The sequence below is a fragment of the Lagopus leucura genome, unplaced genomic scaffold, assembly GCF_019238085.1.
Source record: "Lagopus leucura isolate 7727_CA_CO unplaced genomic scaffold, USGS_WTPT01 145-17_obj-0_obj, whole genome shotgun sequence".
Taxonomy (NCBI): domain Eukaryota; kingdom Metazoa; phylum Chordata; class Aves; order Galliformes; family Phasianidae; genus Lagopus; species Lagopus leucura.
Window position 1 is genome coordinate 61,928 of NW_024963102.1, and position 27,253 is coordinate 89,180.

At 45.9% G+C, this 27,253-nt stretch overlaps 1 protein-coding gene across 5 annotated transcripts; it reads left to right on the forward strand.

The window, feature by feature from the left end:
* The first annotated feature begins 332 nt into the window (after positions 1-332).
* Positions 333-26,049, forward strand: PTBP1 (polypyrimidine tract binding protein 1). 5 transcript variants are annotated; one of them, XM_042891172.1, is made up of 15 exons: positions 333-436; positions 3,788-3,818; positions 13,408-13,483; positions 14,384-14,556; positions 15,726-15,872; positions 17,181-17,351; positions 18,130-18,240; positions 18,576-18,750; positions 19,322-19,411; positions 20,669-20,814; positions 23,450-23,483; positions 24,019-24,111; positions 24,669-24,885; positions 25,135-25,212; positions 25,603-26,049. In XM_042891172.1, exons 1-15 carry the CDS (start codon positions 429-431, stop codon positions 25,733-25,735), a joined length of 1,683 nt encoding a protein of 560 aa, XP_042747106.1. In that variant the 5' UTR covers positions 333-428; the 3' UTR covers positions 25,736-26,049. The 5 variants fall into 5 exon arrangements, with proteins under 5 accessions (XP_042747106.1, XP_042747107.1, XP_042747109.1 ...); XM_042891173.1 differs by having other exon boundaries at positions 19,322-19,399; XM_042891176.1 differs by lacking the exon at positions 333-436 and adding an exon at positions 2,635-2,661.
* Positions 26,050-27,253: the final 1,204 nt, after the last annotated feature.

A 27,253-nucleotide genomic window follows, 5' to 3' on the forward strand; every position in this document is an offset into this window, starting at 1 on the left:
GCAATGTGCACGTTGGCGCCCTTGCCCGTACTTAAGATGGCTCCCGATTAGGTTATTCCATGCCCTGCCCCCAATCAAGATGGCGGACGCGTGTGGCATTTCGGCATCCTTCCCGCTCTCAAGATGGCTCCTCCCAGCCGTGTCCCGGAGCCTATCCAATCGCGCCACACACTGGGGCTGAGAACCGCCCCTCGCCCCGCCCGCAGCCAATAGGCGCGTCGAGAAGCTCCAGGGCGCCAACCTCCGGAGGAGGGTAATCCCCGCCCCGTCCATCAAGATGACATCTCCAGTAGCCAATGGGATACTGGCGCGGGTGAGGCGGGCCGGGTGGCGCCGCCATTTTGTGAGTCTATAACACGGAGCGGTCGGGCTCGTTCCTGTTATTCCGGCGTCTCCACTCCGTTCCCTGCGGGTCTCCTCCGTGTGCAATGGACGGGTGAGTCTCGGCCGGCGCGGGCGGGGCTGCGCCGGTAGCCGCTCCAAGGGACCGCGGGGAGCGTTACGGGATCCCTCCCGGGGTCCGAAGGAAGGGATCGAGTTGTGGTACCGCGCCGGGGGCTGGGGCGGTACCGGGAGGGGGGGAGGGGGCACCGTGGGCGCGGTCGGACCGCGAGGGGAGGGGAAGGAGCCGGAGCCGGGGGGTGCAGAGGCGGGGGTTCTTTACCACCGGACGAGGAGCGGCTGTGGGGGGCACTGAGGGTCCCCTCTCCCCCACTCCCAACAGACCGCCACGGTTGCGGGGTTCGGGAAGGCCGCGCTTAGCGCCGCACCGCTCCGTGCCCGGAGGTGGGAGCGGCGGCTCCGCCCTGCTGGGTGCGGGGGGCCCGGCGGCGCCGCGTGGGCGTGAGGGGCTGGAGCGCGTCCCCGCGTGCGCGCGCGTGTGTGTGGGGGGAGGTGGGGTGGCGGGCGCGGGCGCACCTGGCGACGGGAGCGCGCACCTGGCGACGGGAGCGCGCACCTGGCGGCGGGGGCGCGCTTGCGGCTGATTCGCTCCCATTGTCCGCAGCGGGGAAAGGCGCGGGGCTTCCCGTGTTTGTGGGCGACTCCGGGGCGTGGAGGCGATGTGGGAGCGCGAGGACGCTCTACGTGGAAGTAAAGGCAACTGAAACCCTTCTGAGATGTGGGGAGGGAGGGGTTGCGGAGCCACGGGTTCGGCTTTTCGGTTTTCGGATCCTTTGGCACGGAACTCTCTGCCCCGCTGGTTCTGCTCCGAGGTTTCCCCCGTTACAGTCGTGTTTGCTTTAAGGCTAACTGTGTTTTCCTGCTGATCTCGTTCCTTGAACTGATTCTCGTTCTTTGCTGAGCGCGGTGTTGAGCTGCGGTTCTTCCCAGAGCCCCCAAAAAGCAGTCTGTGCTCCCAGAGCCTTTAAAGCACAGCGAGCCCAAAGCGCTTCTCCTCGTGCATCGCGTGGCTTGGGACATGGTGTGCCCTTTACACTGAAATAACGTCTGTTTTCATTAAAGAAAAAAAAAAAATCCAACGAAAACCACATCCCAAAACTGTGCCTTACAGTACATGCAGTTGGGAAAGCTGTTTTGCTGCATATGTTACAATAGCTCTTAAGTTACGAGTCTGAATTATTCCTGGCCTATGGAGGATCTCTGTGTGATCTGCTTACCCCAAGAAGGCCGTCCCCTGTTAGAGTTTCAGCAGCTCCTCTGGCTGGCACTGTGTGCCCTCAGCAAAGCTGTGATTTCTCCTACCCTAAATGATGCCTGGTTTGGTGTCTGGTTGATCCTTACTGCGTGCAGGGAGTTTGTATGGAAAGGCTGTTTGGGGAGGGATTCAAGTTTTGCCCTGGTACTTAATCTTTTATCTGTTAGTGCAGGAATCATTTCATTTTATGTTAAGAGTAACTTAATTACTGGTTGTATTGCCAGCTCTTCTAGGAAGTGAACTATGAATCCCATATTGGAGCTTGTTATATGATAAGAACACAGCTGAAGATATAATGTGCAGGAGAAACAAAATATCACATTTAATAAAAAATAGATAAGTGCTGCTGCTAGTTCTGTGCAGTTTATCACACGGGTTGCAATTCTGGGCTCGGTAGTGCTTGGCATGTAAAAGCTTTTCCTGTTGGATAATTGTAAAGGCTGTCCCCTGCTAAGGCGACTTTATGTAAAACATTTCCTGTGCCTGAGGCCCGCAGGAGGAACAGGAAGCAGGAGCAGTTGCTGGGGGTAAGGCTGAGAGTTTTGGAAACTGGAGAGATTCCTTCTTCGTAATGCACTTTGCTGGAGATACCTTAATGACTGAAACCCGTGGGTCATTGCATGTATTTTAATTGAAGAAATGTATACTCATAGCATATGTAGCAGTTGCTGTAGAATGATTCTCTAAGCTGGTACGTCCAGGTGGGTGTGATTTGCTCGCTAATGGTGGCCCTCGCAGTGCAGCAGAACCCGTCTGAACCTGGGCAGAGCCTGGAGAATCCCAACCCCTGCCAGGCTGCAGCTCCAGCTGCAAACTGCTGCGGTGTGATGACATGGCAGGTTGGGTTGGAGGAGGAAGTGTGAGGAGCTGAGCTGGCCTGGGCGTGCGTGACAGCTCATTTGTGGAGCTGGGAAGATGGGAATGGCTTAATAATAAGATGGAGCAGTATTTAATTCCCTAAAAGATGAAGTGGTGCAGAAGGGCAGGGAAGGAAGAACGAGTCTGTAAGTTTTCTGCTGTTATTGGCTGAGGTTTGAGTGGTGTTCTTGAATACTTCAGATTTCATGTTGTCGTAAGAATGACTGCAGTGCTCTCTGTTAGTGCTGTGTCCTTCCTGGCTGCAGCTAGCCATGCTGGGTGCTCTGCCCTGGACGTTTGGACTTTGTCAGCGATCCTGTTTGAAAGATAGGAGCTGAAATGGGTGGTGCTGCACGTGGTGCTCGTATCTCAGCTGTGTTACGTTGCTGCTTTACCACGAGTTGGATTTTATTTATAAAAATAAGTAAAAAATCTTCAGTGCAAGGGTGTAATTGAAATCCTCTGCCTGCCTGGAGCTGGAAATAACATCCAGGTGTGGTGATGCTCTGGAAGGTTCCTGGGGTGCAGTGTGACAAGCTGATCCCAGTCTGTGGGGTTCATGGCAGTGATGGGTGCTGCTGACAAGAGCTAGCCCAGGTTGCTTGGTGTCCAGCTATGTTACTGTTCACGTTGATCAGTTAATCTGAAATTCTCACTTTAAAAGCTTAAGCATCCGTGACAGAGTTGTTTTTTCCTTCTGCTGTGTTAGGCTGGGAGCTGCCTGGCTGTGCTCACGTGGAGCTGGGCTGTGAGCACCAATAGCTCTGAGTGCTGCTGATCCTCAGTGCTGAGCTGACTGCTCCTTCAAAGTGAAGGGAGGGTTTCTTTACAGAACAGGGGAGGTCACTCCGTCCAGTGTCAGGTTTTTAAGCATGGTGGAGGTGACTGTTGGTGATGGAGCTGACTCTTGACACTTCTGCCCTTGGTTTGGTCGAAGGCTGCGTTCTCATCACACTGCATTCCTGTGAAGGGAGAATGCTGGACTCGTGCAGCGTGGGGTCCTCAGTTTCAACCCCACAGCATTATGCTTAAAAAGGGGCACGTTCCATTCTGGGCAGAGGAAGAGCTGCATTTTTATTTTCCTAGGACTGCTGGGTCTCGGGTCTCCACCATCACCATCTAATAATTTTCCTTTGTATGAACTGTCCTTGGCTCACCTGCAAAGACAACTGTGCACTTTGACTTGCTTTTTTTCTTACTGCTGTAAACTATGCTGGATATTTGTGGCAAACCTATCTAACTTTTTAATCCTTTTCTTTCTTTTTTCTACAGCATTGTCCAAGATATAACAGTTGGTACAAAGGTAGGCACTTCTCACTTTTTCTCTCTTTTTACACTGCTCAGCATCTTGACCTAATTTTAGCCTCGCCAAATGTAGATCTTGAGCTTGAAGGGGTTATTTCTGGTACCATGTCCAGAAGGTAATTTAGTTTCATGTGCATTAAAACTTTTATTATAGTTCAGCACTTAGCTCTTGGCATTTGGACATTGATTATCAACTGTCAGAAGAGAATGTTATTGCATTTAGGAACAGCCCTTTTCCCCTGCTAAAATGTCAAGCTGTGCTTGTTGTGTGTGCTAGATAATGGTTCTCAATGGAGAAATTGGTCCTTTCTCTTTAGAATTCCCCTTCTGCCCCAAAATGGAGTGTTTAGCTGCTGATTTCTATCTCCTGTGAGTACAGTAAATATGACCTTTACCCTCCAGCCTCAGGTTTTGAAAGGGCAGACCTAGCCCTGAAACTAAAGTGCTGACAGGAGCCTCCTTATCTGTGCTGCTCGGTAATAGCTGCTGCGTTCACAGGATAAAGCACATTCCTCTGAAATGCTGAACTGGAATGTGTGGGACAGATTGGCTCTCCTTGGTGTATTGAGGGCTTTTTATTTTCCTTAGTGAACATGGTAGGTAATGTTCTGGGCTCAGGGTCACAGCAGTTCAGCCCTGCAGTTCTTATTTGGTAGTGTGTGGATGTTGGCCTTCGGAGGAATGGCCGTACAGCTTTGTGGCTGTGTTACAGCTTCATTACTTATACCTTGAGTAAGGAACAGAGATGTGTGTGAGCTCAAATAGCTGGGGGAGTGATGCAGTGTGAGATAGGGCTGATGTGGAGGGGAGCTGGGGTGGTGTGGTGCGAGCTCTGGTGGGTCTGTGCAAGTGGAGAAGTATTAGAGAGAATTTGCTCCTAGAAAGCAGATAGTTGTAATATTGAGAATACAGAACTGGATGCGAGTGCTGTAAGCACAGGTGTGTGTGTTTGTGTGTGTTAGTGCTCCAGGGTTTCTGAGGAGCATGAAACATGAAGGAAACCTCTTTAGCAGCTTGTAAGGGCAAGGTTGTTCTCACTTCTGCAGTGTGATGATCTGAAATCTGAATCAATCGTGGTGACAGCATGGCGTTCTCAACCAGCACTGAGCACTGTCTGCTGCAAGGAGCTGAGCTTCCAGTAAGGAGAAGGAGGGGAGGTTAGAGGATGGGCAGAACAGCTGGCTAATAGTTCATAGCTACTTCACAAAGTGAAGCAAGCAGTCTCCTGACCACCACTCTGAGTAATCTGATTAATCTAGGTGGAAGCCCCCTAAATCGGAATTAATGTTGCATCTGTTAATCTGCAGCTTTAAGCGACGCTTCTACGCAGCTAAATGTGATTAAGAAGCTTCTGAAACTGTAACTGTGGTCCTCTCAGTCCGTCTTGAAAAGCTTCAGGATGTGGTACAGAGTGCCTCGTGGTTCTGTCTGTGGGGCACAGAGCAGTCAGGTGGTTACAGTGAGGGCTGGGAGAAATCCTGAGCTCGTGCTTTCACTCCTAGCGCAGGACGGAGCTGTAACAGCCTGTGTGCTGTTTGGGCACTGGGGCAGAGAGTGGAGAAGCGCACTGAAAATGAAGCTGCGTGTTAAGGCAGGGAAGGGGAGGGTTGAGATGGTTGAATCGGATCTCAGAGCAAAAAGGGAAGTTGAAACATCTTGATAAAGGTAAGTTCTTGAGAACGTTTTCTGATACAGCCATGTTATCTGATTGCTCAATCAAGTCACTGAGTGTGTCGGTGTAGCTTATGCAACAGAAGTTGTGTTGTCGAATGGTAAACTGTAACACTTCATTCTTACCGTGGGTTTTGCTGTAGGTGGGTTAAAATCTTGTCTGCAGCAACAAAGCGAGGGCTTCTCTTAGGGCTGTGTGCACGGAGTGAGGTGCAGGCAGCTCATCACCGGGTTGTGTAATCAATTGCTTGTTGAGAGCACTTATCTCAGTGGTAACCATTAAGCATCATCGGCTGCAGCTCTTTGTGATGCTGCTGTTGCTTCTTTAGTGCTTCTGTTTCCATCTGCTTTCCTTTGGTTTGGCAGAAAGCGGTTGGAAGGGCTGCAGAAGGTTTCTGTAACATCACAGAAATATTTCAGTCTTTGCTACAATAACGACATTGATAGAGCTCTGTTGTTCTGGTGTCATTTTTCTGACCCCTGGGGCATCACTGAAATCGCTTTGAGGATTAACTGATTTTTTTTTTTTCCCTCCCCCCCATTCAGAAGCAGATGTTCCTTATAATTGCTTGATAACTTACCATAATGTGTAGCTGCAGTTGAGTGATCTGCTGCCTTTATAAAGCATTTCTAGCTGTGTTCACAAGCTTGCTGGCTGAGCTCCTAGGCTGGACATGAGCGCTTCACCTGGAGAACTGTTCTTGGCCTGGGGTGTAAACCGACTCATTTTTACTATGGATGTGCAGAGAAGGTAGGAACACAACTCTGTCAGGTTCCTTAAGGCGTTAGGAGATGAGTCTCAAAAGCTGTGAGCTCTCTGTTTTGTTGATGAGAGAACACTGGGCACCTTTTTAGACATTCTTGGTGTGACTGAAATATCCCAAAGCTGGAGGCTTCTCGAGCCAGCAGGGAAAGTGTCTGTAACCCAAAAACACTGCAGAGCAAACTGTCAGGAATGATTCACAGCAACGACCTCTTGGTTGTCTCCCTGCTATAAGATGTTCTGGGTTACTGCAGTCCAGCTTTGAAATGGAAGGCTTTGTAGGAATGTGTATGTTTGCTCTGCTTTGTTTTAGAGGTGAAGTACGGGCACCTTTTGTAGGATTGTTTTCCCATCCTTCACGTGTTATGAATTCTGACACATTTGTGTTCAGTATACAGAGATCTGTGTTGTATTTATGTTCTGTAACTGATGTTCCCAGGTGTTCTCATGGCTGAATACCTGAGTGCTGTGCTGCCTGATGCCCTCCTTTCCATTGGGTGGCAACTGTGGGCCATTCCTGGGAATTCCAAATCAGCTCTTCAGTCTGAAATATGGCAACTTGTTTAGGAAACTCATTACAGTTCTGTAACAGGACTTTCAATGCATGGACTTCTGGAATGTGCTGTAGATTGGAAACGCATGACTTGAGTCTCACATCTGTCCATGATTTAATATCTGGGAAGGAAGGAAGCATCTCCTTTAGGTGGGGGCACGGTACTTGGACTTGAAGGTGCTGGGCCTGGTCTCTAAGCAGGATTGACATCGAGTATGAACTGTGATATATCATCATTCTTTAAAGTTGCATTTCAATTAAAAAATGTTGCTGGAAATGCTGGGCAATCCTTGTAGTTTTGCTGTTAAATTGAGCTCTCTTCAGAAGATGGCACTTCGAGGGGAGGGAAAAAAAATACAGTACACTTTTGTGACATCTGAGAAGTTAATTTTTAAAATGGGGTTTGCTGGAGTGTGATACAGACTGCCTGCATAGAAGTGATTTGTGGTCAAGCAAGGATTTTTGCCATGGGAACAGTAATTATGGCTTCAGGCAGAGGGCCAAGAATGCTGTGAGGAAATTCCAGTCCTCTCCTATGGCTTTAGTGAGAGGCTGCAACAAGCTGGCTCTTGTGGCCTGCCTGCAACAGGCGTGATCACACATGTAGGGCACATGGCTGCAGCACACGGTGGGGGGAAGGGAAATGCTCCATCTCATCTGGGGGATCTGCTGTGCAGAGAATGCTTTTGTGCACCTGTGTGCAGTTCATAGGGGACTCCTGTGCAGAGGCAAGCAGTGAGCAATGGTGGGTGATGGAACTGCCTCAGTTCTTTATTAGCAGGGTTTCAAGCTGTCAGTTGAAGTGCAGGTGGTAAGCAAGGTTGTTGTCAGAGGCTCACCAGCTGTCAGAGCTGCCTAAAGCAGTTCTTCACTCTGCATCTACAGCACTGTGTGGAAACAAGCTGAAGCTGTGCCTGCTTAGAAGAGAGTGGGGATGCACTCTTGCTAGTGAGATGATGACAAAGGTGGTGAGGAAGAGCAAATGTAGTTTAATTTCTACCTCCGTGGGGCTCTCGTACAGCTGTCTGCTAAGCTTTGCATGGAAACTCATCAAGCTCTGCTCTTAGTTCAGCGTGTGTTGTGGTAATCTCAGTGTAATTGCTTGGTCTGTGCCAAAGCAGTTTCTGGTTATTACACAATAATGATTTGGAAGAGATGGAATTAGTGTGGGGTTCCTTCTGAACCTGCATGCTCAGTTTGCTGGTTTATGGGTTAGGTCACCAAATATTCCTTCATCGCTTCCATCTGTTCCAAAGTGATTCATCCAGCAGTGTTTGTGTGCTGCTATTTGCGTTCAGCTTTAGGGAGAACCTGTCTGCTCTGCTGTAATGATTAGAGGAGCTCAAGGCTGACTGCTAGTTAAGTTTCAACTTGGGAACAGTGGATCATAAAGCCTGGGTGTGTGCTGTCCTACAAAGCAAGAATGACTGCATTGCTGCAGCGCTTGCCGTTTAGGAATTTTAGAGCTATTTGCAATGGCCACACCTTTTATTTGCTCAGAGGGCAGGTTTGTTTCATGGAGTGTCTCCATAGCAGCTGAGAAAGAAAGCCAGGGAGGGGCTGATGTGATGAGGGGGTGAAGGATCTGGCTTTGGAAAGCTGCTGTGTGCCGGAGCTGAGGCGTGCTGTTGCCAAATCCCACCTCGGGTTGTGGCAGCAGTTGCTTCATGTCGTGCTGAAGTTGCTGGTGTCTCATAGCGTATGTATAGATTGGAGTTCCTATAGATGTTGTACCAGGTGTTGTGGCAGGATGTACTGTAGCAAAACAGGCTTTTGAGTGCCAAGTTGTACGCAATGCTACGACCAGCGAGTCTGGGCTCCAGGATGCTGAGAAATGTGTGTACCCAGTAGGTGAGGCTTACTGGGAAGTTCAGCATGCTGGCTCTCATGGATGGCTGTTACACTGACTGTGGCCCAGACAGAAGTGGGACTGCAGCAATTTAAGCAGCTCTGAGTTAAAGGTGCCAGGTGTTTGCTGTCCCCAAATGAGCAGAGTTTTGAAATAAATGCTTGAAATCTAAGTGTGCTGATGCCCACGTAGCACGTGGCTGGATTTAGCTTGCAAGTGTTCCAGGGCTTTCTGCATTTGAATTGGTGCATCAAAATCAACCAGGAGTGGACTGGATTCTCCTCCAGCTCTTGTTTTTGGGTCTGATCAGATGATGTCCCATCTGTGGGAGATGCAGTTACAGCTGAGAGCCACTGCATGGTGCAGTGCCACGGCTCACCTCACAGCCACGAAACAGGCTGCAGGCCTCAGTTGCTCTGTATTAACCTTAAATCTCCTCCTTTGAAGGAGAATGTGCTTTTATCATGTGTTTTCCAGAAGTGTTTTCATGCACTGATAAGAATCTGCTATTTTTCTTGCTGCTCTGCCATGAAACAGGTAAAGAATACTGGAGGCAGAGGGGGAAAAGGAGCACTGGGGGTAGAAGTGAGCCTTGCTTTGTGTGAGGCTCCTGTGGGAGATGAGGAAAACTGGCACCATTCTTCCCAGTAGTTGAAATTTATCTCCATTCCTATCTCTTGAATCTCAGCAGAAAACACTGGAATGTAACTAAAAATGTGTGTGAATGAGGTCACTGCACTGGATTTTCCTTAGCAGCTCCTTTGCAGAGAGATTTGAGTCTCAAAAGCGTGCATTTTTCTGTTCCTTTGGGACTGGGCTCATGTGCCTTTGAAACACACTTTGGAGATGCCCAGTTCTTTCTGTGCTCTGAGACTCTCCTCTACTTTTAGCAGAGCAAAAAAGGGTTTGGGAAATTGTGTGTGAAAGTTATTATGGCAGTCCCTTACAGGGTCCAAAATCTGCATGATTTTAGGAAGCATGTAGTGTAAGAATGATGCTGACGGGACAGACTTGCAGGGCTGGAGATGGCGCTCAGAGGGATGCTGGTGTGTTGATCCCATCTGTTAACATATATATATTGGCCAGCTGGTAGCCTGTGCTGGCCTTCCCATGGTGGCTGTCTTCCCCTGTCTCCTGCTAGTAGCTTCGTGCTGCTTTCTGCCAGTAACACTTACCTTCTGGTAGCTGTCAGCATGTACTGATATCACCTGGTGACCTTTAGGTTCTTGCTTTGATCACTGTGTGTGTATGTTAAGCTTTTTGCACTGGCAGAACGAGGTTGGTTTATTGTAATGTGAAATGAATGACAGGATGTGGAGTGGCTGAAGGTTTACATTGGGCAGCTGGACATTTCTGTGGAGTTTCTAGGTGTGCCTTTGTTCATTCCCAACCATGGTGAAGTTCAGGTGTAATCCTAGTGAGAGGGAGCCAGATGGTTAGTGCGTTGTGAGCTAAATATTGGTTTTTAAGCTGTGAAAGCAGAGGCTAATTTGAAATTCTTACAACTGAGTTGTTAAAATGTGCTTTTAAAGCCCAAAAGGCTTTGGGGGGTGGTTGAGAATGTAACCTGGAAAACTAGGGAACACTGGGATTCTGCCTTGCAGCAGGTTTCCCATCTCTAATTCATGAAAGGGAGCTAAAATGTTGATAATGAGCCCACATGAAGCAGGAGTGTTGCATTAATTGAATGCAGCTTGAGCAACAGGCCTTCCATAGCTGTGTGCTGAGGACAGAAGGAGGTTGCTGTCATAGCAACACTCCCAGGCAATGCTTTACCTGTCAGCAGAGTGTGTCTAATTGGTGCTGGTAGTGCTGGAAACAGCCTTCCCCTGGACTAGGTAAGGTTTGGCAATGCAGCTTTAAAGATGGTATTTTTTGTGTGTAAACAGGAAGAGGTTTATTAACTGAGCTGATGAGTTTCTGCAGAGCGGTGTTACTGTGTTAGCGCAGTGTTGCTTCTGTTAATCTCTTTGTAAAAATACCAGCTGCAATAGAATGAGCTGAGCAGAAATGTCAGTGTGAATTAACATCTGAGAGTGGGGCGGCTGATTTTCATGTGAAGAGCTGGCTGATGTGTGGCACAACTGGGCTTCTCCCAGGTGCTTGGGAATACAAAGGCAGAGGAGTGCTGTGGGCTGAGCCTGGCCAGCAGCCCAGCACCCACACAGCTGTGTGCTCACCTCCTTCCTTCCTTATGGCTCAATGAGTTCTGCCCTCAAAGAAATGAAGGAATAAAAACATCAAATAGTTCAGGACCTGCACTTTTTGTTACTAGCCTTTTCAGTAATGCTCAGAATCCCCAAGGGAGATGGTGCTGGCAAGAAGCTGCGTCTTCTGAAACAGCCAGACTTGATTTGTTTCTTCTGAGTCTGATGCAACACATTGCTTTGTATGGGGCATTTGAGTTTATTTATAACACAGTTTTAAAGAATAAAAGACCTCTTGGCAATCGCTGCAACTGTAAAGGCAACTGCTGAGAGTCCCACTGATGTTCCTACCATGGAGTGCGGATGGATGGAGCTGTTTTTGCTTTACCTCAGGCAGCTTGTTATTCCAGAAAGCATCCACCGCCAGGGACTTGCAGTTAGGTGAGTCCCAGCAGCACCAATGAAGGAAGAAATGCAGAGGAAAAGGCAGCAGCTGGTGGGGTTTCCTTCTGCTGAAGGCTTCCCTGCACTGACTGCCTGGTGTCACCCCAGCTATGGCCTGTTCTAAGTTCGTTCTCCTGGCACTTCTGTGTGGGGCCACCAGAGCTGGGTGTGCAAAAACCAGCTTGCCTCTTGCTTGCACTCAGAAATCCCAGTGCTAATTACAGCAACTGTTAAAAGGGCCATTGCTCATTATGACTTTGTTCGTTGACATTGCCATAGGTGCTTCTTGCCTTTGCAGGACCAGGTCAGTGCTGTGCAGGTGACCAGCAGCAGCACATGAAGCATGGCATTGGAACCTGCCCCAATTTCACCTATTCAGTACATCAAAGTCCTCGAGCTCAGCTTTGAAGAGCAGCACTGAGCGGTCAGACAAGAAATTCAGGATCTGAAGAAGAAAAAAAACCCAATCTCCTGTCTGTAATTCAGTGTGCTGGGCTCGGTGTGTGACCTACTTTCCTGACCTGTTCGCTGTGCAGCCAGCAGAGCTCCTGTTGCTGTGCAGGTCGTGTTACTGCAGGTGCCAGCAGATACTGGGTGGGGGGAGCAGCATCCTGGCAGCTTCCACTGGGGTGCCTGGGTGGGAGTGAAGGCAGGGCTGGGCTTTATTTCCTATTACTGCTAGGGGTCTTCTACTGTGACACTGCTATGTAAAAGAACTTGGAGATTAGAAGGTGCTTTTGGGTGCTGAATTTGTGTTTGCTCGTGCTCACAGTGAGCTTTGAGGTCCTGTGCATATCTTGTTTGAAATTCTTACTGATTTGAAGTATAGCTTGTGCTAAGTAGTAATGAAATGTAATGTTTGCTTTTAGTCATAGCGATGCCTTCTTTTGGCCTTCTTAGTTTAGATTAGTTCTGGTCAGTTCAGATCATTTGGGTCGCAGGGACTGCTGTCATGAGCTGAAGTTGCACGCAGTGCTCTCAGAGCCACTCGGTGTTGTTCTCAGGGAATGAAGGGAGAGCAGTGCAGGTGTGTGAATAGATGGAATTACACCTTGCCTGCAGATAGCAGGAGGCCTGGAATAAATAAATGCATGTCTATCAGTTGTGTGGTATCAGTTTGCTTGGGCAGAGTGATTCTGGTAGGAGCCCTTTTGGGAGTTCTGGTTAAATAAGCTCGGGAAGGCATGGTGCTGCACTGTGGAAAACCAAAGGGAGATGCTTTGTTCTGCTCTGCAAGTAGCTGTGTGACTTCAGTGTGGAAGTCCTCCTGCCCCAGAGGCAAGGGAGGATGTGGTTGCAGACCTTGTACCTGTGGTGCTTGTTTCTCAGCTTCAGAATGCTCGGTCCTTTGGCTGAAGCGTGTGCTGAGGTATTGCTGTGCCATTGCCCTGTGGAAGACACTGCTGCTGTTCTGAGGACTGTGGCTGGAAAACAACCCTGTGGTCTGATAGTACACATTATCCTGTATGATTCTACTTATCTATGTCTTAGAGCAGCTTTCTTCAAGGAGCTTCATTTTCTTTTCTTTCCCTTCTTTTTTTTTTCTTGGGGGAGGAGAGGGGGGAGAGTTCCATCTATTTCTTAATATCTCCACGTTGTCATCCCATTTTCACTGGCGAATAGCAAATTTATCTCATCATTAAGTCACAAATTGCCTTTTGCTTAAGACTTCCTCTAGTCTTGGTAGCCCACAGTAAAATAATTGATCTAATCTTCATGAATGGCATTAGAAAACATACTAATGAGTAGATGTCGCTATCTGCTTTGCTATTTCAGATCAACTACCAATGCTCAAGCTTAAGCTTAAAGAATGAAAATCAGCCTGACACCAATCATGAGGAATATGGCTCTATTTATTAGGGAGCAGTGAGTATCAGTGCCCAGTGCTCGACACTGGCTTCAGACAACTCAGCAATGCTTCAGCTCCTGAGATTCCTGGTGTTTACCTCAACGGAGCCATTGGATAGTGCTATTCAATTACCAAATTGGATCTTACTTATATTTAATTGATGATGATGAGGTTGACTCTCAGTATATTTTCACTTGCGCTTCTGTTCAGCTTCTCTGCACCTTCATATCAGTTGTTCTGTTCAGGTGTTCTGAAAACAGCAGAGTTCAGTAGAAATGCTGTCAGTTTACCTCTCTTCTTTTCTCTTCCAGCGGGGATCTGACGAGCTTTTCTCTACTTGTGTTACTAACGGACCCTTTATCATGAGCAGCAACGCTTCTTCTGCAGGTAATACTGCCTCTAAGAAAGGAATAGCAATTGGTGGGTGTTGCAGATGCTATCAGGAGGTCTGATTTTGCTTTTTAATATATATACATTTAAATTAAAGACATATATTTCTAATACTTACTAAGCCTTTGTAAGTTTGTTGTTCAGCACCACCTTGTCTTGCACCTTGATGGTTAGCAGACTGAAAAAATGTGCTTCAAAACATTTGTTCTAACGATTTTACAGTAATAAAGTAAGTTTTGCTGCGAACTGGTCTGCTTGAAACATAGTTGTGTTTCATAGGGTTATTTTGGCCATATATAGCAAAGTGCTGTTGTTTATTCCGGGAGTCTGACACCATCTAGAGGTCAGTGATCCCACCAGAACAGAGTTTTGCCATCAGGGCTTTGAATTATCTTACCTTGAGCTGCTGTTCTCTTTTGAGCTCCTGGCTTTGCCCTGCCAGACCCTATCAGCGTCTGATAGTGCCATAGATGTAATCCAGATGTAATCTACTGGCTTGTATTTATTGTTATCATGTCGATTGTTTGAGAAGGACGTCATCACATCTGCTTCATTGCTAAGAATGCTGGAGTGAAGAGAAATAAAGCAGCAGTTTGAAATAACGGATTGGAATTAAGCAGTAGAAATGTGAGTGTGTGGAGATCTGCCTGCTGCAAAATGGCCACTGGAGGGTATGTTCCATTGCAGTGACATTCAGCCCCATCACTCACATTCGTGTAATCTGAAAAGGGGTAAAACTTTGTGTTCAGACTCAGGTTAAGTTAGGCAATAGATTTTCTCTGTGATAGAAATAAATGGACAGGCAGCACAAGATGCACATCAGGGGTACTGCTGGTGTGTTTGCTCATCAAACTCACCCTAATGAGCGGCTGCTCTCGTTCTGTTTTGTTTTTACAGCTAATGGAAACGACAGCAAAAAATTCAAAGGGGACAGCAGAAGTGCTGGGGTCCCATCCAGAGTAATCCACGTCCGTAAGCTCCCCAGTGACGTCACGGAGGCTGAGGTCATCTCTCTGGGCTTACCTTTTGGCAAGGTCACCAACCTTCTGATGCTGAAAGGCAAAAACCAGGTACAGTGTCCACAACTGACAGCAGAGGTTGACAAAGACTGGAGTTTGTCATCAGTAAAGCAGCTCCGAGGTGTCAGAATGGCTGTGACTCATTGGGATTGATAACTTCTGCGTGCTGTGTTTTACTTTTCCGTGGCTGCCCCATGAGCTGTAGAAAATACTATTTTCAGGCTGCTCAAGTAGCTGAGTCCGTAATTATTGGTAGTCATTTATAATTAGCATCATGCTTGTTCTTGTAGATTACAGGCCAGGTAAATGGTTTGGCCAGCAGTGCTGTGAGGTGGCCTTTTTCACTGCAGCCAGTTTGGTTGTTGAGTAACCACCACTGTAACCTTACATATTAAGGATACCTTTCCAGATAGAAAAAAATGAGCTGAGTGAAGCTGAAGCACCACTGGATAATGCAGAAGGTGTGTGTGAGCTTTGTGACTGCAATTGTACCAATTAAGGAGTTAAAAAGCAAGCCAACTTTAATCGTTGCTTCAAGTACTGTGTCTTTAATCCCAGTGATTCATCAATGTGCCTCTGATGTGTAGTGTGATTTCATGGAAGGGCTGCTCCAAAAGTAATGCTTATTGGTTTACTGTGTTGGCTAGTGATGTCACATGCAGCTGCTGATGGGACAGCAGTGCAGGCTGAACCTTCCATCAGTCTTCTTTTACATTTGGTAGCTGTGCCACACGTGGCAGCAGAGGGGTGGTCTGACACAGTGGCATCTGACACACAGGGGTGTGGAATTCAGCTCCTCCAATTGGGCATTACACAGAGCAACCTCTGTGCTTCATGTAAACGACTTGCTAAAATTCCTTGTTTTTCTTCTAAAATAAAGAAGGCCACAAAGGTGTGAAACACTGAGTAGGTTTACAGAAGTGTGGGAAGCTGCTTGTTATAGTAAGTGTTGAGAGTCTGGATTGCTGCTCTACTCCAGTGTTGCAGCAGGCACTTCTGTCATTGCCAGTCCCCCAAATATATGTAGCATAAAGATCTTAGGATGAGTTGGGTGTTGCATTAATGGCCTATGAGTGCAGCTGTGAAAATTAAACGCTGTTCATTTCAGCTAGAAGCTCCCTCTGAATTCATCAATCACGTGCTACTGATAAGTGTTCATGTCTGCTAGTGTGAGCTGCTTTGCTAATGTGCTGAATTGATTGATTTGACTTTCTGTGTAGGCTTTCATAGAAATGAATACAGAGGAGGCAGCCAACACCATGGTAAACTACTACACCACAGTCACTCCAGTCCTTCGAAGCCAACCCATCTACATCCAGTTCTCCAACCACAAGGAGCTTAAGACAGACAACTCACCAAACCAAGCAGTTAGTTTCTTTCTTAACATTGTCATGCAGGTGGGAGGGAGAGATGGTTCCCAGCTGGTGGTTTTGCTGCTGGTGTAGGCCTGGAAGGGTTTTGAGATGAACTATGTCTGTGAAAGTATTAAAAAGAGCACGTTGTGTTTCCTGAGGGTTTGATTGAATAGAAATGCCTCTCATCTAGGTTCTCATAGGCTTTCTTTCAGCATGGCTGCTTCTGACCACCTTTTTCCCTTTGCTTGCAACTTTCTCATTTGCAACTTGATTTCTACCCCAAGCTTCCACCTTATGGAAGAATATCTACTGTAAGAGCTTTTGTCCAGAGCTTCAGCAGACTATTAAATGACTGCTAAAACTTCCTTAATGTTGGGGAGAAAAAATAAGTGAGATCACAAAAAAATTGCACTCTAGTGTTCTTTAATTAGAAACTGTAACAGTGCCTCTCTAAAGACTTACAGTGCTTCAAAAATGCTGCTGGTGCTTAAGAAGTTTATCTAGAATGAAGCTCTGATGGAGGCAAAACCTGTAAGTGCTGGAGAGAGGCTAGCTTGGAAGCAGGCAGCACTGAGCACAGTGGTTCTTAATGCCTTGGGCTGTCTAGATGTGTAAAACAGGCTCTGCATAGTAGAAAGTTCCATTTTTGGCTTAGCTGCTCTTGGCAATCTTTCAGGTCTGGAGCATTGGAAAGAAGTTCAGGTTACTTGCACCTCCTTATCAGGAAAGGCTTCCTAACACGTCCAGTTTGCCTCCTCACTTTTCAGCCCGACTTCCATCGGCATCAGAGCATCTCCTGCTGTGCAGATGAAGTGCCACTGCTTGGTGCCTCTGACAAAACCACAGTTTGCTGCACATGTCACGCAGAAAGGACACTCAACAGGAACTGCCAAGTCAGTTCTCGCTGCTGGAGCCCTATGGCAGTTGTGCATTGAACTTGTTAGATTTTGTTGTCAGCTTCAGTATTGGAGGTTGATAGTATTGGAGTATTGGAGGTGATACTGCATTCCAAAAGAGCCTGGATTTACCTTTTTCCTGAGCAGTGGAATAACTCTGCAGCATTAGTGGGTGCTGAGCAAGAGTATATAGATAACAGCAGTGTAAGTAGCATTTTATTTAGTGTGTTTTGCATTGCTGTTATTGATTGAGGCGACCTTGTGTTTCCCACGTCTGAAATGTGCTGAAATACTGGATTCTCAGCTCTAGGAACAGTAAAATTGCTGCTTGTTGTTCTGTAGTAAATAGATGGGGAAACTCTAAAGCTGAATGTGTATTTTTGCAAGCAGGAGTGTCAGTCTAACAGGATGTTTGGTTCTGCAGCGTGCCCAAGCAGCTCTGCAAGCAGTGAACTCTGTTCAGTCAGGAAACCTGGCACTGCCAGCTCCTGCTGCAGCTGTGGATGCAGGGATGGCGATGGCTGGCCAGAGCCCTGTGCTGAGGATCATTGTGGAGAATCTCTTCTATCCTGTCACTCTAGATGTTCTGCATCAGGTAAAAAAAACCCAACGTCCTCACAGCTTGCAGACTGTCCTGGAGGAAGGGAAAGAAACAAATAGGGAATTACACGTGTTAGAGTTGTAACAGCATGTGTCTGTATCTGTAAAGCAAGCTCTGGAAAGAGCAGCTCTGACCACAGCTGTTAGTTTTCTGCTTTCTAGAGACCCTGATGCCTGCGTGAGGCTTAGTTTTGTTTTCAGTCTGGCCAGTCTCAATTTGCAGAGGTTTGCTGGCCTGCTGTAGTGGGATTGCGACCTGGTGTGGCTGAAAGGACAAATGTTACAGTTTCAGAACTGGTGTGAATACACTGCTTCCTCCACCCACAGTGATGCTTAACCACTGTGGGAAATACTGCACTGTACCAAGTGTGCCTGTGTCACTTGAGCAGTAACCTATGTGAAAACTTATTCCTGCTCTGCACTGCAGTCACTCAACTTGATCTTTGTTTAAAATGCAAGTAGGACTGCATGTAAAAATCCCCAAAATTCTGAAAATGTTTGAGTTTGTGAAGGTCTCTATGCATCTTCCCGTATGAGTGATGTTAAAATGAGGACTTATTAAAGGTGCACTGAGCTAATCCTGTTTCTTCTGTAAGCAGTTGCCATGATGTAGGATAAACAGTGCTTGTGGTGTAGTTTAAAACCTACTTTCAAGTTGGGAAGCTTACAGGCTGACAGGACAGTTGTTGTTTTTGCTTCTAATAATGTGAAATGTGAATACGATGCTCAGCTCTGGTGATGGGGTGACAAAGTGTGCAAATATTATCTTGCAGATTTTTTCCAAATTTGGTACAGTCTTGAAAATAATTACGTTCACGAAGAACAACCAGTTTCAGGCTCTGTTACAATATGCTGACCCTATGAGTGCTCAGCATGCCAAACTGGTGAGTACCATGCTTGCAGTGCTAAATACCTGTGTTGTTTCAACTTTTCACCTTGCTGTTGTTATTCTAGGACAAATGTGTGTGTGTGTGGCTTTGTGAAAGCATCTCCCAGGTGGCAGATTGCATGTGTGAGTGGGAGGGAGCTTCACCACCCAGAGCAGTGTGGTGTAAGGAGGGTAATTGTGGAAGGGATGAGTGAAAGAGATGTTAACTGCACAGGTTGTTTGTCTTCAGGTGCAGCACTCCCTGCAGTGATGCAGCACTTTCTCTCCTCAGAGGTTTCATATTTAATACGAATTCATGTTGTGTTTAAAAAGGGATTTGTTTCCTTGCAGTCTTTGGATGGACAGAACATCTACAATGCCTGTTGTACGCTGCGCATAGATTTCTCAAAGCTCACGAGTCTCAATGTAAAATACAATAATGACAAAAGCAGAGATTACACACGACCAGACCTACCTTCTGGGGATAACCAGCCTCCTCTTGATCAGACCATGGCAGCTGCTTTTGGTGAGAGTTCTTAATGTGGGAGCAGGGCAGGTGTAACAACTCCTGGTAGTTGGGGAGGAGAGGATTTAATTCAGTGTGTTTGGTTATGAAGAATTTTAGAAGGGTGTGAATGAGGAATTTTGGGATCACTGAATCTGGGTGCAAAATACTGGCATGGGCATTTGTTTGTGGCTGCATGTTGCTGCTGTGAAGGCTGTTTGTGTGGGGACTTAGAAGGTTTCAGCAGCTGTCTGTGCTTCGAGTGCCATCTGCTGTTCTGTTTGCAGCACAGACTGAGCAGTAATTTGGGGGTGTTGTAAGCTATGCTTCTGGAAACTGTACCATGGGTAAACAGTGATGGGAGCTGGTAACAACTGGTCAACAGCTGCCTTCTGCTGGCAGTGTCACCCAGCAGGGCTGGAGGAAATGGCTGCTGCCATTTCTTGAAGAAACTCAGTGTTGCTTTAAAGACATCTTTGACCTGGTGGTTACGGTTTAGCTTCCAATTCATACATAGAAGGGCAGATGAGGACAGTGAAGCCTGGAGTTTTCTTGCTGTTGAGTATCTGTATAATGTGTGTCTCTTTCCCAGGTGCCCCAGGAATAATCCCTGCCTCTCCATATGCAGGAGCTGGCTTTCCTCCCACCTTTGCAATTCCTCAGGCTGCAGGTACTGTACTTCGTAAGTTGGAATTTTATATAGGTTCTCTGGTTGTTGCTGAAGCATCTTGATGTTTTCAAGCTAAGTAGTGGTGGTTTGGGGGGGAGTGGAGTGCTTTAAGTCCTAAAAGCTGACACTTGGGCATGGAGGGGGAAGATTTTTTTTCAATATGTAATGTGAACCAGGTGTGTAGCTGTAGTTACTCTGGGTAGGCAATATTCACATGGAAGGAAGAAAATCAGAGTGGGAGCAACACTAAAAACAATATTTAAATATTACTCTATTGGGAGATTTATTGGTTTTGCATTTAGTTCTTCCTCATGGGGCTGCTGAGTTTGGGAAACCCACTGTTATGTCTGTAAAAGTGAACAGAAGCAAGGAATCTTTGCTTTCCCATAAGAACTGAGTAAATCTGGTATTCAGTATGAGCTGAGTTTACGTTTTTACAGTTGCTCTGAAGCTTAAAATTCATGTTGCTGATAACAAAATATTTCTGCTTACATGCCTATCCAAAGATGAGACAAATACTTAAGCTTTAGGTGCTAAATATACTTGTGAGTGGCAGATAAGCAGTTCTTAGCTTTTCATAGCATACCAAGCTATGTTGACTTCCCAGTAACTCGGTGGGATTTCCTTGCTTATGAAAGAACAGTCACAAACCAAATGCTGCTATTTTGTTAGTATGCTTTCCTCATGGGATACAAACCATGCCCCTGGAGGTCATCCCATGTAATTCATTGCTGTTTCTAAAGCTTCAGCCCTCCGAAGGGCAGCGCTTTAACGTGGTGAGGTGTTCTGTGAACAGCCTAGAAAATGAAGCCTTAATGTTTCCTCATTCAATAAGAGATCAGCCGAGGGTAGCATGATAGCTGACGATTTCTATATGCATGGTTAAAGAACAAAGCATTTTTTGGCATGCACTGGTTGGAAAGACCCTTCCAATGACACCGTTTGTGAGACCTTTCCTGCCCCACCAGAGCTGAGGCTTTGTGCTGATTCCGCTTCTTGTGAAATGTGCAAAATATTGTAGTCAACAAGATTGTGCTGAGGCATCTGTTGAGCACCAGGCACTGCAAAGAGCAATTCCTATGAGAAACGATACCATACCTCCTGCAGCACCAGAACTGGAGGCTTCTGTTGCTGTTAGAGTAGAGTCACTGTGTTTTGAATGGTTACTTGCATGTTACAGAAGGTGTGCTGTTCTCCCTTCTGGTGCAGCAGATACACTAGAGTACGTGCTGTTAACTTCTTCACTGGTTAATATTCTTTAATTTCCAGGCTTGACAGTTCAAAATGTTCATGGAGCTCTAGCTCCTTTGGCTATCCCAGCAGCAGCTGCAGCGGCTGCAGCAGGACGGATTGCCATTCCCGGCCTCGCTGGGGCAGGGAACTCTGTTCTGCTGGTTAGCAATCTGAATCCTGAGGTTAGTGGAGTCCTAATTTTACTTTTTTTCTCCTTCCTGTTACCTCTACTTTCACTTTCTGAATGCAGATTATGCTGAAAATCATTCAAAGTGAAACCCAACTGTGTCCTAAAGGAAACGGCAAAGTTAGAAAAGCAGATGTGCTCTGCCAGCTCTCAATCTCAAAGCAGTCAGTACTCTAGTTGCTGAAAGGAAATCAGAAAGTCCATCTCTCAAATTGAAACCTTGCTGCTCTTTAGTCAAAAGCTGAGGATGCTGCCTGCCTGCTCTTGTCCCACAAAGACTACAATACCTGTCCCCTCCCTCCCTTCATTTGGAATCTCTCTGCCATTCCCATGTAGTATTGTATTGTCACTGGGTCAGAAGAGTCACATCCATTCTTTCTTTCCCTTAGCATGTTCTAGATTTTTAATAACATTAATTCAGAACTACAGAGTTCATTCTGACCTTTGCTCTGTATAGTGTCTGGACCCCTGCCAGCTTGACTTCACACTTGTGCAGTTATTTCCTCTGCCATGTGCTTGCACATTTTTTCCTTTCCAAGATTTCGGGAAGGTTTTCCTTAGCTAAACCCCTTAACAGCTCACAGTTTACATTTTCAATTCTATTTGACCTAGTGAGTTGAAATGCTTGGGTTTCCTCAATAACAAAGCAGGAAATTATGTGCAAAAAGTCTTTTAACAGAAGATTGCATCATAATAAGAATTTGATATCTTGAATTTTTCCCAGTCAGCTTTTGGCTCTGTGTTGGATTGAAAGTGTAGCATCTCCTGTTGTGTGTGATAGCGTGTGATCAGTCTGCTGAGCACACTTTAACTGGTGGGACTGCACACACAACTTAATCCTACTTTGCAAAGCTATGAAACTTAACAGTGATGGCAGAGTAACCACAAAACCTCTTTTGCATCAAAGGAGAAGCCTGGATGTGATGAGTAATCAATGAAAAAACACTTCACTGTTGGTGAGAGGCACCAGTTGGAGCAGTGTTTCAGACTACTCCTCACCTGCCAGTACTGTTTTCTCCAGGGCATAAAGTAATGCTGAGGACTGCAGGCAGCCCTGGTTTGGATGAGGTGTATTTTGCCATTCCAGAAGCTGTCATCTCAGTCCCAGTGTCATGCTTGCTCAAGCAAAACACTTTTAAGAGCTGGCCTTGCTGTTCTCAACCATTGTAATGCTGCCTAGCTTGGTTTTCTGGGGGATGATTTTGTGTTACCTGGATGGCAATGTGCTTTTCACCCCTATTTACTTTGCATGTGTTTGCTGCTCTCCAAGAGTGGCATCTGAGGGGTGTGTGCCTTGTTCACATATTGGGTTATTTCATGCCTTGTTTTGACGAGCTCCTCACTATCCATCCAGCTTATCTTTGGGCTAGAGAGACTTTGATACTTGTACTGAAGCTGTGAACTAACAGACCTGATACCTGAAACTTTTTCCATTGCCTGTATAATCAGTGTTGTAGAAACTTACCTGTGCCACAAACAGTTAGTTAAGAGACAGTATTTCTCCAGAGTGACTGCTGCAATAAGGTGGGAGGCTTTTTTTCTGGATCAGAAGCACGCAAATGGAAATGACTCCATCTTTTTTTCCTTCCCATGGCAAGCTGCAGTCGTCTCAAGTCTTCAGCTTGCGTTGACTTTCACTTGGAAGGCAGTTGTCAGTGGGAGCAGAGATGCTTTCCCTTTCTGGATCATTAGTAGCAGTGCTGGGATCCTGCACAGCAACTCCAGCCCCCTGAGACAGATGGAAGGGAGCAGACTTGGTTGTGAAGTGCTACCAAGCTCCTTTCATAGCAAGCTCTCCTACCAGGCTTTTTTTTGGCAGCGGTGCAGCTGCTCATCCAGATGACACTGCTTCCTATCTGAATTGGCTTTTCCCTCTTTTACAATTAAAAATGCAATTATGGATTGCTTCCCTTTGTCTTCAGTCCTCGAGGAGCAGCTCCAGCTGTTTGATCTGATCTGAGAAGCGTTCCCTCTGCAATGGCAGCAACTTGGAGTGCTGTCTCAGGGAACTGCAGTTCAATGAGTGGCAAAGCCTGCAAAGTCATTCTGCTGCGATACTGTCTCTTACCTCTTTGTATATCCAAAGTTAAAAATGCCTTTTCTTTATCATTGTGTTCCACTAGGTAAAACCTATTAACTGTTTCTGTAAACAAGTTATTGTATGTAGAATTCTATAAATCTGACTGATGGAACACTACATATTTCCTTATGTATTTACTGACCTGTGTTTTTTGCTACTTTTTTCTTTTCTCCCCCATCCCTGAATATTTTTTTTTCTTCCCCTGATCCGGAATTTCTTTGCCAACTGACTGCACGGTACTTCTGCTTCCTGTTGTTGCTTGAAACAAAAAAAAACCAAAACCAAACACACATATTCCCCTTTCAAAACAAACCAAACCAAACCAAAAAAACAAAACAAAACAAAAAACCAAACCAAACCCTGCTCTTCGGAAACCAACCTGCCCTTCAATATTAACCATCTTGAAAACTTCATCATCCATCAACCAATTTCGCCATTTCCGGGGATTCTGCCCTTCCTCGTTGTGGACGATTTGTGCAACCTCGCTCTCCCCTTCGATTCCTTACCTCTTCCCTGTCCCTCCGCTGCCTTGCTCTGCTGTTCTCTAAAGAGAGTTACACCCCAATGCCTCTTTATTCTTTTCGGTATGTTATCATTCACACTTTTTATTACCTTGTTTTTTCATTTATTTGAGATTTACTTTTATTTTATTTTTTTTGATACTTCAGAAATGTACAGTTTGCAGTTTGCCTTTTTTTTTTTTGTTGTTTGTTTTGAATGCATAATTTTACATTGTTTAGTTTGCTATTTAATTTAGTTTGCCTTTATTTTACGTTCAGTTATGCATGATTTATTGCTTTGCATGTCTTTTTTTTATAAGAGTTTTAAATTGTGATAGCATGCTAAATTGTTCAGTCTTCTGGCAGTTAGATTTTGGCTTTTTTTTTTTCTTTTTTTTTGCTGAAACCCAGTATCTTTTCTTTAATGTATTGTTCCATTATTATTCTGCTATATAAGAATTTTCCTTAAGTAGAGCAGAATAAGTAAAACGTGGTTGGAATGAGATCAGTTCTGATTGTGAATGTTTTTTGCTCTTGGATTGGTTAGCTAAAATGAAATTGTGGGAGGCTTCCTTCCTACCCCTCCCTAAGACTGTTTTTGTTTCCTCACTTTCTGAAGGAGTCTATGGTGATGTGCAGAGGGTGAAGATTTTGTTTAATAAGAAAGAGAATGCCCTGGTTCAGATGGCTGATGGAAACCAGGCTCAGCTTGGTAAGCAAGCTTAAACCTATCGACTGGTAGCATGAAGAGGCACGGGGTGGTCAAAGCTTTCTGCTCTTTAAGGCAAAAACAACTCCTTGTGTTAATTGCTCATCTGCATCTAGCATTGATTTGATGTAGCTCTGAAGAAGCGATGGGTAATTTGTGCCAGATAATCCAGGGGTAAAATAATGGAATTATCAGTACAGGTTTTTGCTGTGAGAGCGGTGAGGTGCTGGAACAGCTGCCCAGAGAGGCTGTGATGCCCCGTCCATCCCTGGAGGTGTTCAAGGCCAGGTTGGATGGGGCCCTGGGCAGCCTGGGCTGCTGTGAAATGGGGAGGTTGGTGGCCCTGCATTGGTGGGGGTTGAAGCTTCACGATTCCTGAGGTCCCTTCTGACCCTGGCTGTTCTGTGATTCGAAGGCAGAATGATGATGCCTGGCACTGTGCTCCTGGGAGGTGCAGCATCCTGCCTGGGGAAGAACTAAAATGAGGTTCTGGCTTTGATAAAAGTGCCTGAACAGAACTGAAATGCTGCTGTTCTCTGCTCTGTGTCGCACCGTTGCAGCCATGAGCCATTTGAATGGCCAGAAGCTCCATGGGAAGCCAATCCGTATAACGTTGTCCAAACATCAGACAGTGCAGCTCCCTCGTGAGGGCCAGGAGGACCAAGGTCTGACCAAGGACTATGGGAATTCTCCTTTACACCGTTTCAAGAAGCCGGGCTCCAAAAACTTCCAGAACATCTTTCCTCCTTCTGCCACTCTCCATCTGTCCAACATTCCGTGAGTATCGGTGTGGGGATCCTCCTGTGGTGCTCGATGTGGAGATGTCCACAAGTTCAGGGTGGGGGTAAAATGTGACTTTTAAGTGCTGACAGGAGGGAAGCTTGCTTGTCTTGCTGTCCTTCTTCAGCCTTTCCAGTCTGAGGAGCTGTGCTGTTGGTAGAGAAACTCAGCAAAGGCTCTGAGGGGAGCTGTTTTACCAGTCTGATGTGTATTTGACTGAAAAACAAATAAAATTATTGATTTCAGGCCTTCAATAGCTGAAGAGGACCTCAAGATGTTGTTCTCAAGCAATGGTGGGATGGTCAAAGGCTTCAAATTCTTCCAGTAAGTAGTTGGTTGTTTTTTTTTTTTCCTTCTTAAATCCTGTCCTTAAATTAGGCTGAAAGGGGTAGAATTGCCTGACATCAAAATCTAAAGCTAAGGGAACAGTGAGCAGCAGTGTCACATAGCAATCCAACTCAGCTGGAGGAAAGAATTCAAGAGCAACCCTGGGTATGGAGTGCATGGTTGATAAAGCTGTAAGGTAGCTGAGTGAGATTTTGGGGTAAGCATGTTGATCTTACAAGTGAACTTTATCACATAAAGACATCGTATGGCATTTATCCAGGTAGGTAACATTCTGCTTGACCTTGAGCACTAAGGGATGAAGCTTGCACTGACCTCAGCTGTGTGCACTGGTGCTGAATGTGACTTAAACCTCTTGCTTCTTGTCAGGAAGGACCGTAAAATGGCTCTGATCCAGATGGGCTCTGTGGAAGAAGCCATTCAATCCCTCATTGACCTCCACAATCATGACCTGGGTGAGAATCACCACCTGCGTGTGTCCTTCTCGAAGTCCACCATTTAAAGCTTGGGAAGGCATGAGACAAAATGGACTTGACTCAACCTCTTGAGTTCAGCCTCGACCCTAAAAAGGGCTGAACACGAGGGTTTCAACTTCCATCATTCCAGAAAAAAAAAAAAAAAAAAAAAGCCACTTTAAAAATGCAGCTGAAGTGACCTTAAAAAAGACCAGAGATTTTATTTTTTTAAAGAGAAATCAGTTTACCGGTTTTTAAAAAAAGAAAAGAGAAAAAATTAAATCTTAATTCATATCGCTAACCTTGAGGTGATGGGTAACAATCTTGACTGTTCCAATAAAATATCACAAGTTGAAGTTTACACTTTGGAACCTGCTCTGGGAAATTCGCCTCCCGTCCTGTTGGGTCGGCGCCCCCCCCCCCCTAAAAAGCAGATCCCAACAAGTTTTATCAGGTTTCACATGGATGCCTTTTCTTTTTTCTTTACCCATCCATGCCTTGAAAGACCTAAAACCACTGTGTACGTTCACTTTTGCGCCTTTTGAGTCAGGATTTTGCAAAAGGTCTGGTTGTAGAGGAGCTCCCAACCCAACTAGCACAAAACCGAGTTGCATTGATCCTACCTAAACTGTGCATCTGCTACCCTGTGCCTTAAACCTTTTCCTTCTTTTTTTTTGGGGAAACATCTGAATTGTGGAGGTCGGATGGGAGAGCGGAGGGGAAATGAAGGAGTTCTGGCTCACTAGATCGACTGGTAGGGAAGAACTAATCAAGCTGGCAGAGTGGATAAAGAAAACATTGGGCTCTGGCTCTCCAGGCAGTTGCATCCCACTGCTGTGACTTGTCTCCATTGCGTAGCATCACGTGTTCTTGTGCCACTTTCCAATCTGCTCGTGGTTTTAAGATCCCTGGTGTGACATTCAGACCATGGAAGGGTCTGGGTGGGGGGACGTTCCTGAGACCAAATGGCATTCTGTTGTCAGCAGGGAGCCAGCAGGCTCTGCCCTTCCCAGGAAGAGCATTGAGATGCAGCATTAACCACTGCTGGACGTTTGTGAAGACAAATCATTGAGAATTTGTCAGAACTGTACGTGTGTGTATATAGATCTCTAAATACTTGGCTAGGATTTGAAGAGTTATCAGCTATCCCACATCTAGAAAGGTGTTCATGCAAGTCACCTTCGTGCCCCCGATTTGAAATTAACAAGACCAGTGTAGCTCTGCCATCATTCTTATAGCGTGTCTTCAGCATTCGAGCTTTTTGTTTTAATTCTTGTATTATACTTCTTGATGCAGTTGCTGTCATCTGTGCCTAGCAATATTTCCAGTTGACCAAATATTCTAATCTCTTTATATGCAAAAGAAATAGTTTAAGTACCTTTTTATAGAATGGTAAGATGGTATAAACGTACTCTAAATTTACTCCTTTGTGATATTACCCTTGTATACTGTACTTTCTCTTTTTTTTGTTGTTGTTGTTTTATAATTGAAGCTGTAGGGCAGTGATTTAGTTACCAGGCTGAGGTCATGACTGAGGATGAGGATGTGATGACGTGGGTGAAACA

Bases quoted from the DNA above. Each gene is read 5' to 3' on its own strand.
- PTBP1 (XM_042891172.1), top strand. The intron at 14,557-15,725 runs GTACAGTGTCCA...CTTTCTGTGTAG, and splicing joins TGCTGAAAGGCAAAAACCAG to GCTTTCATAGAAATGAATAC. The intron at 25,213-25,602 runs GTAAGTAGTTGG...GCTTCTTGTCAG, and splicing joins AAAGGCTTCAAATTCTTCCA to GAAGGACCGTAAAATGGCTC.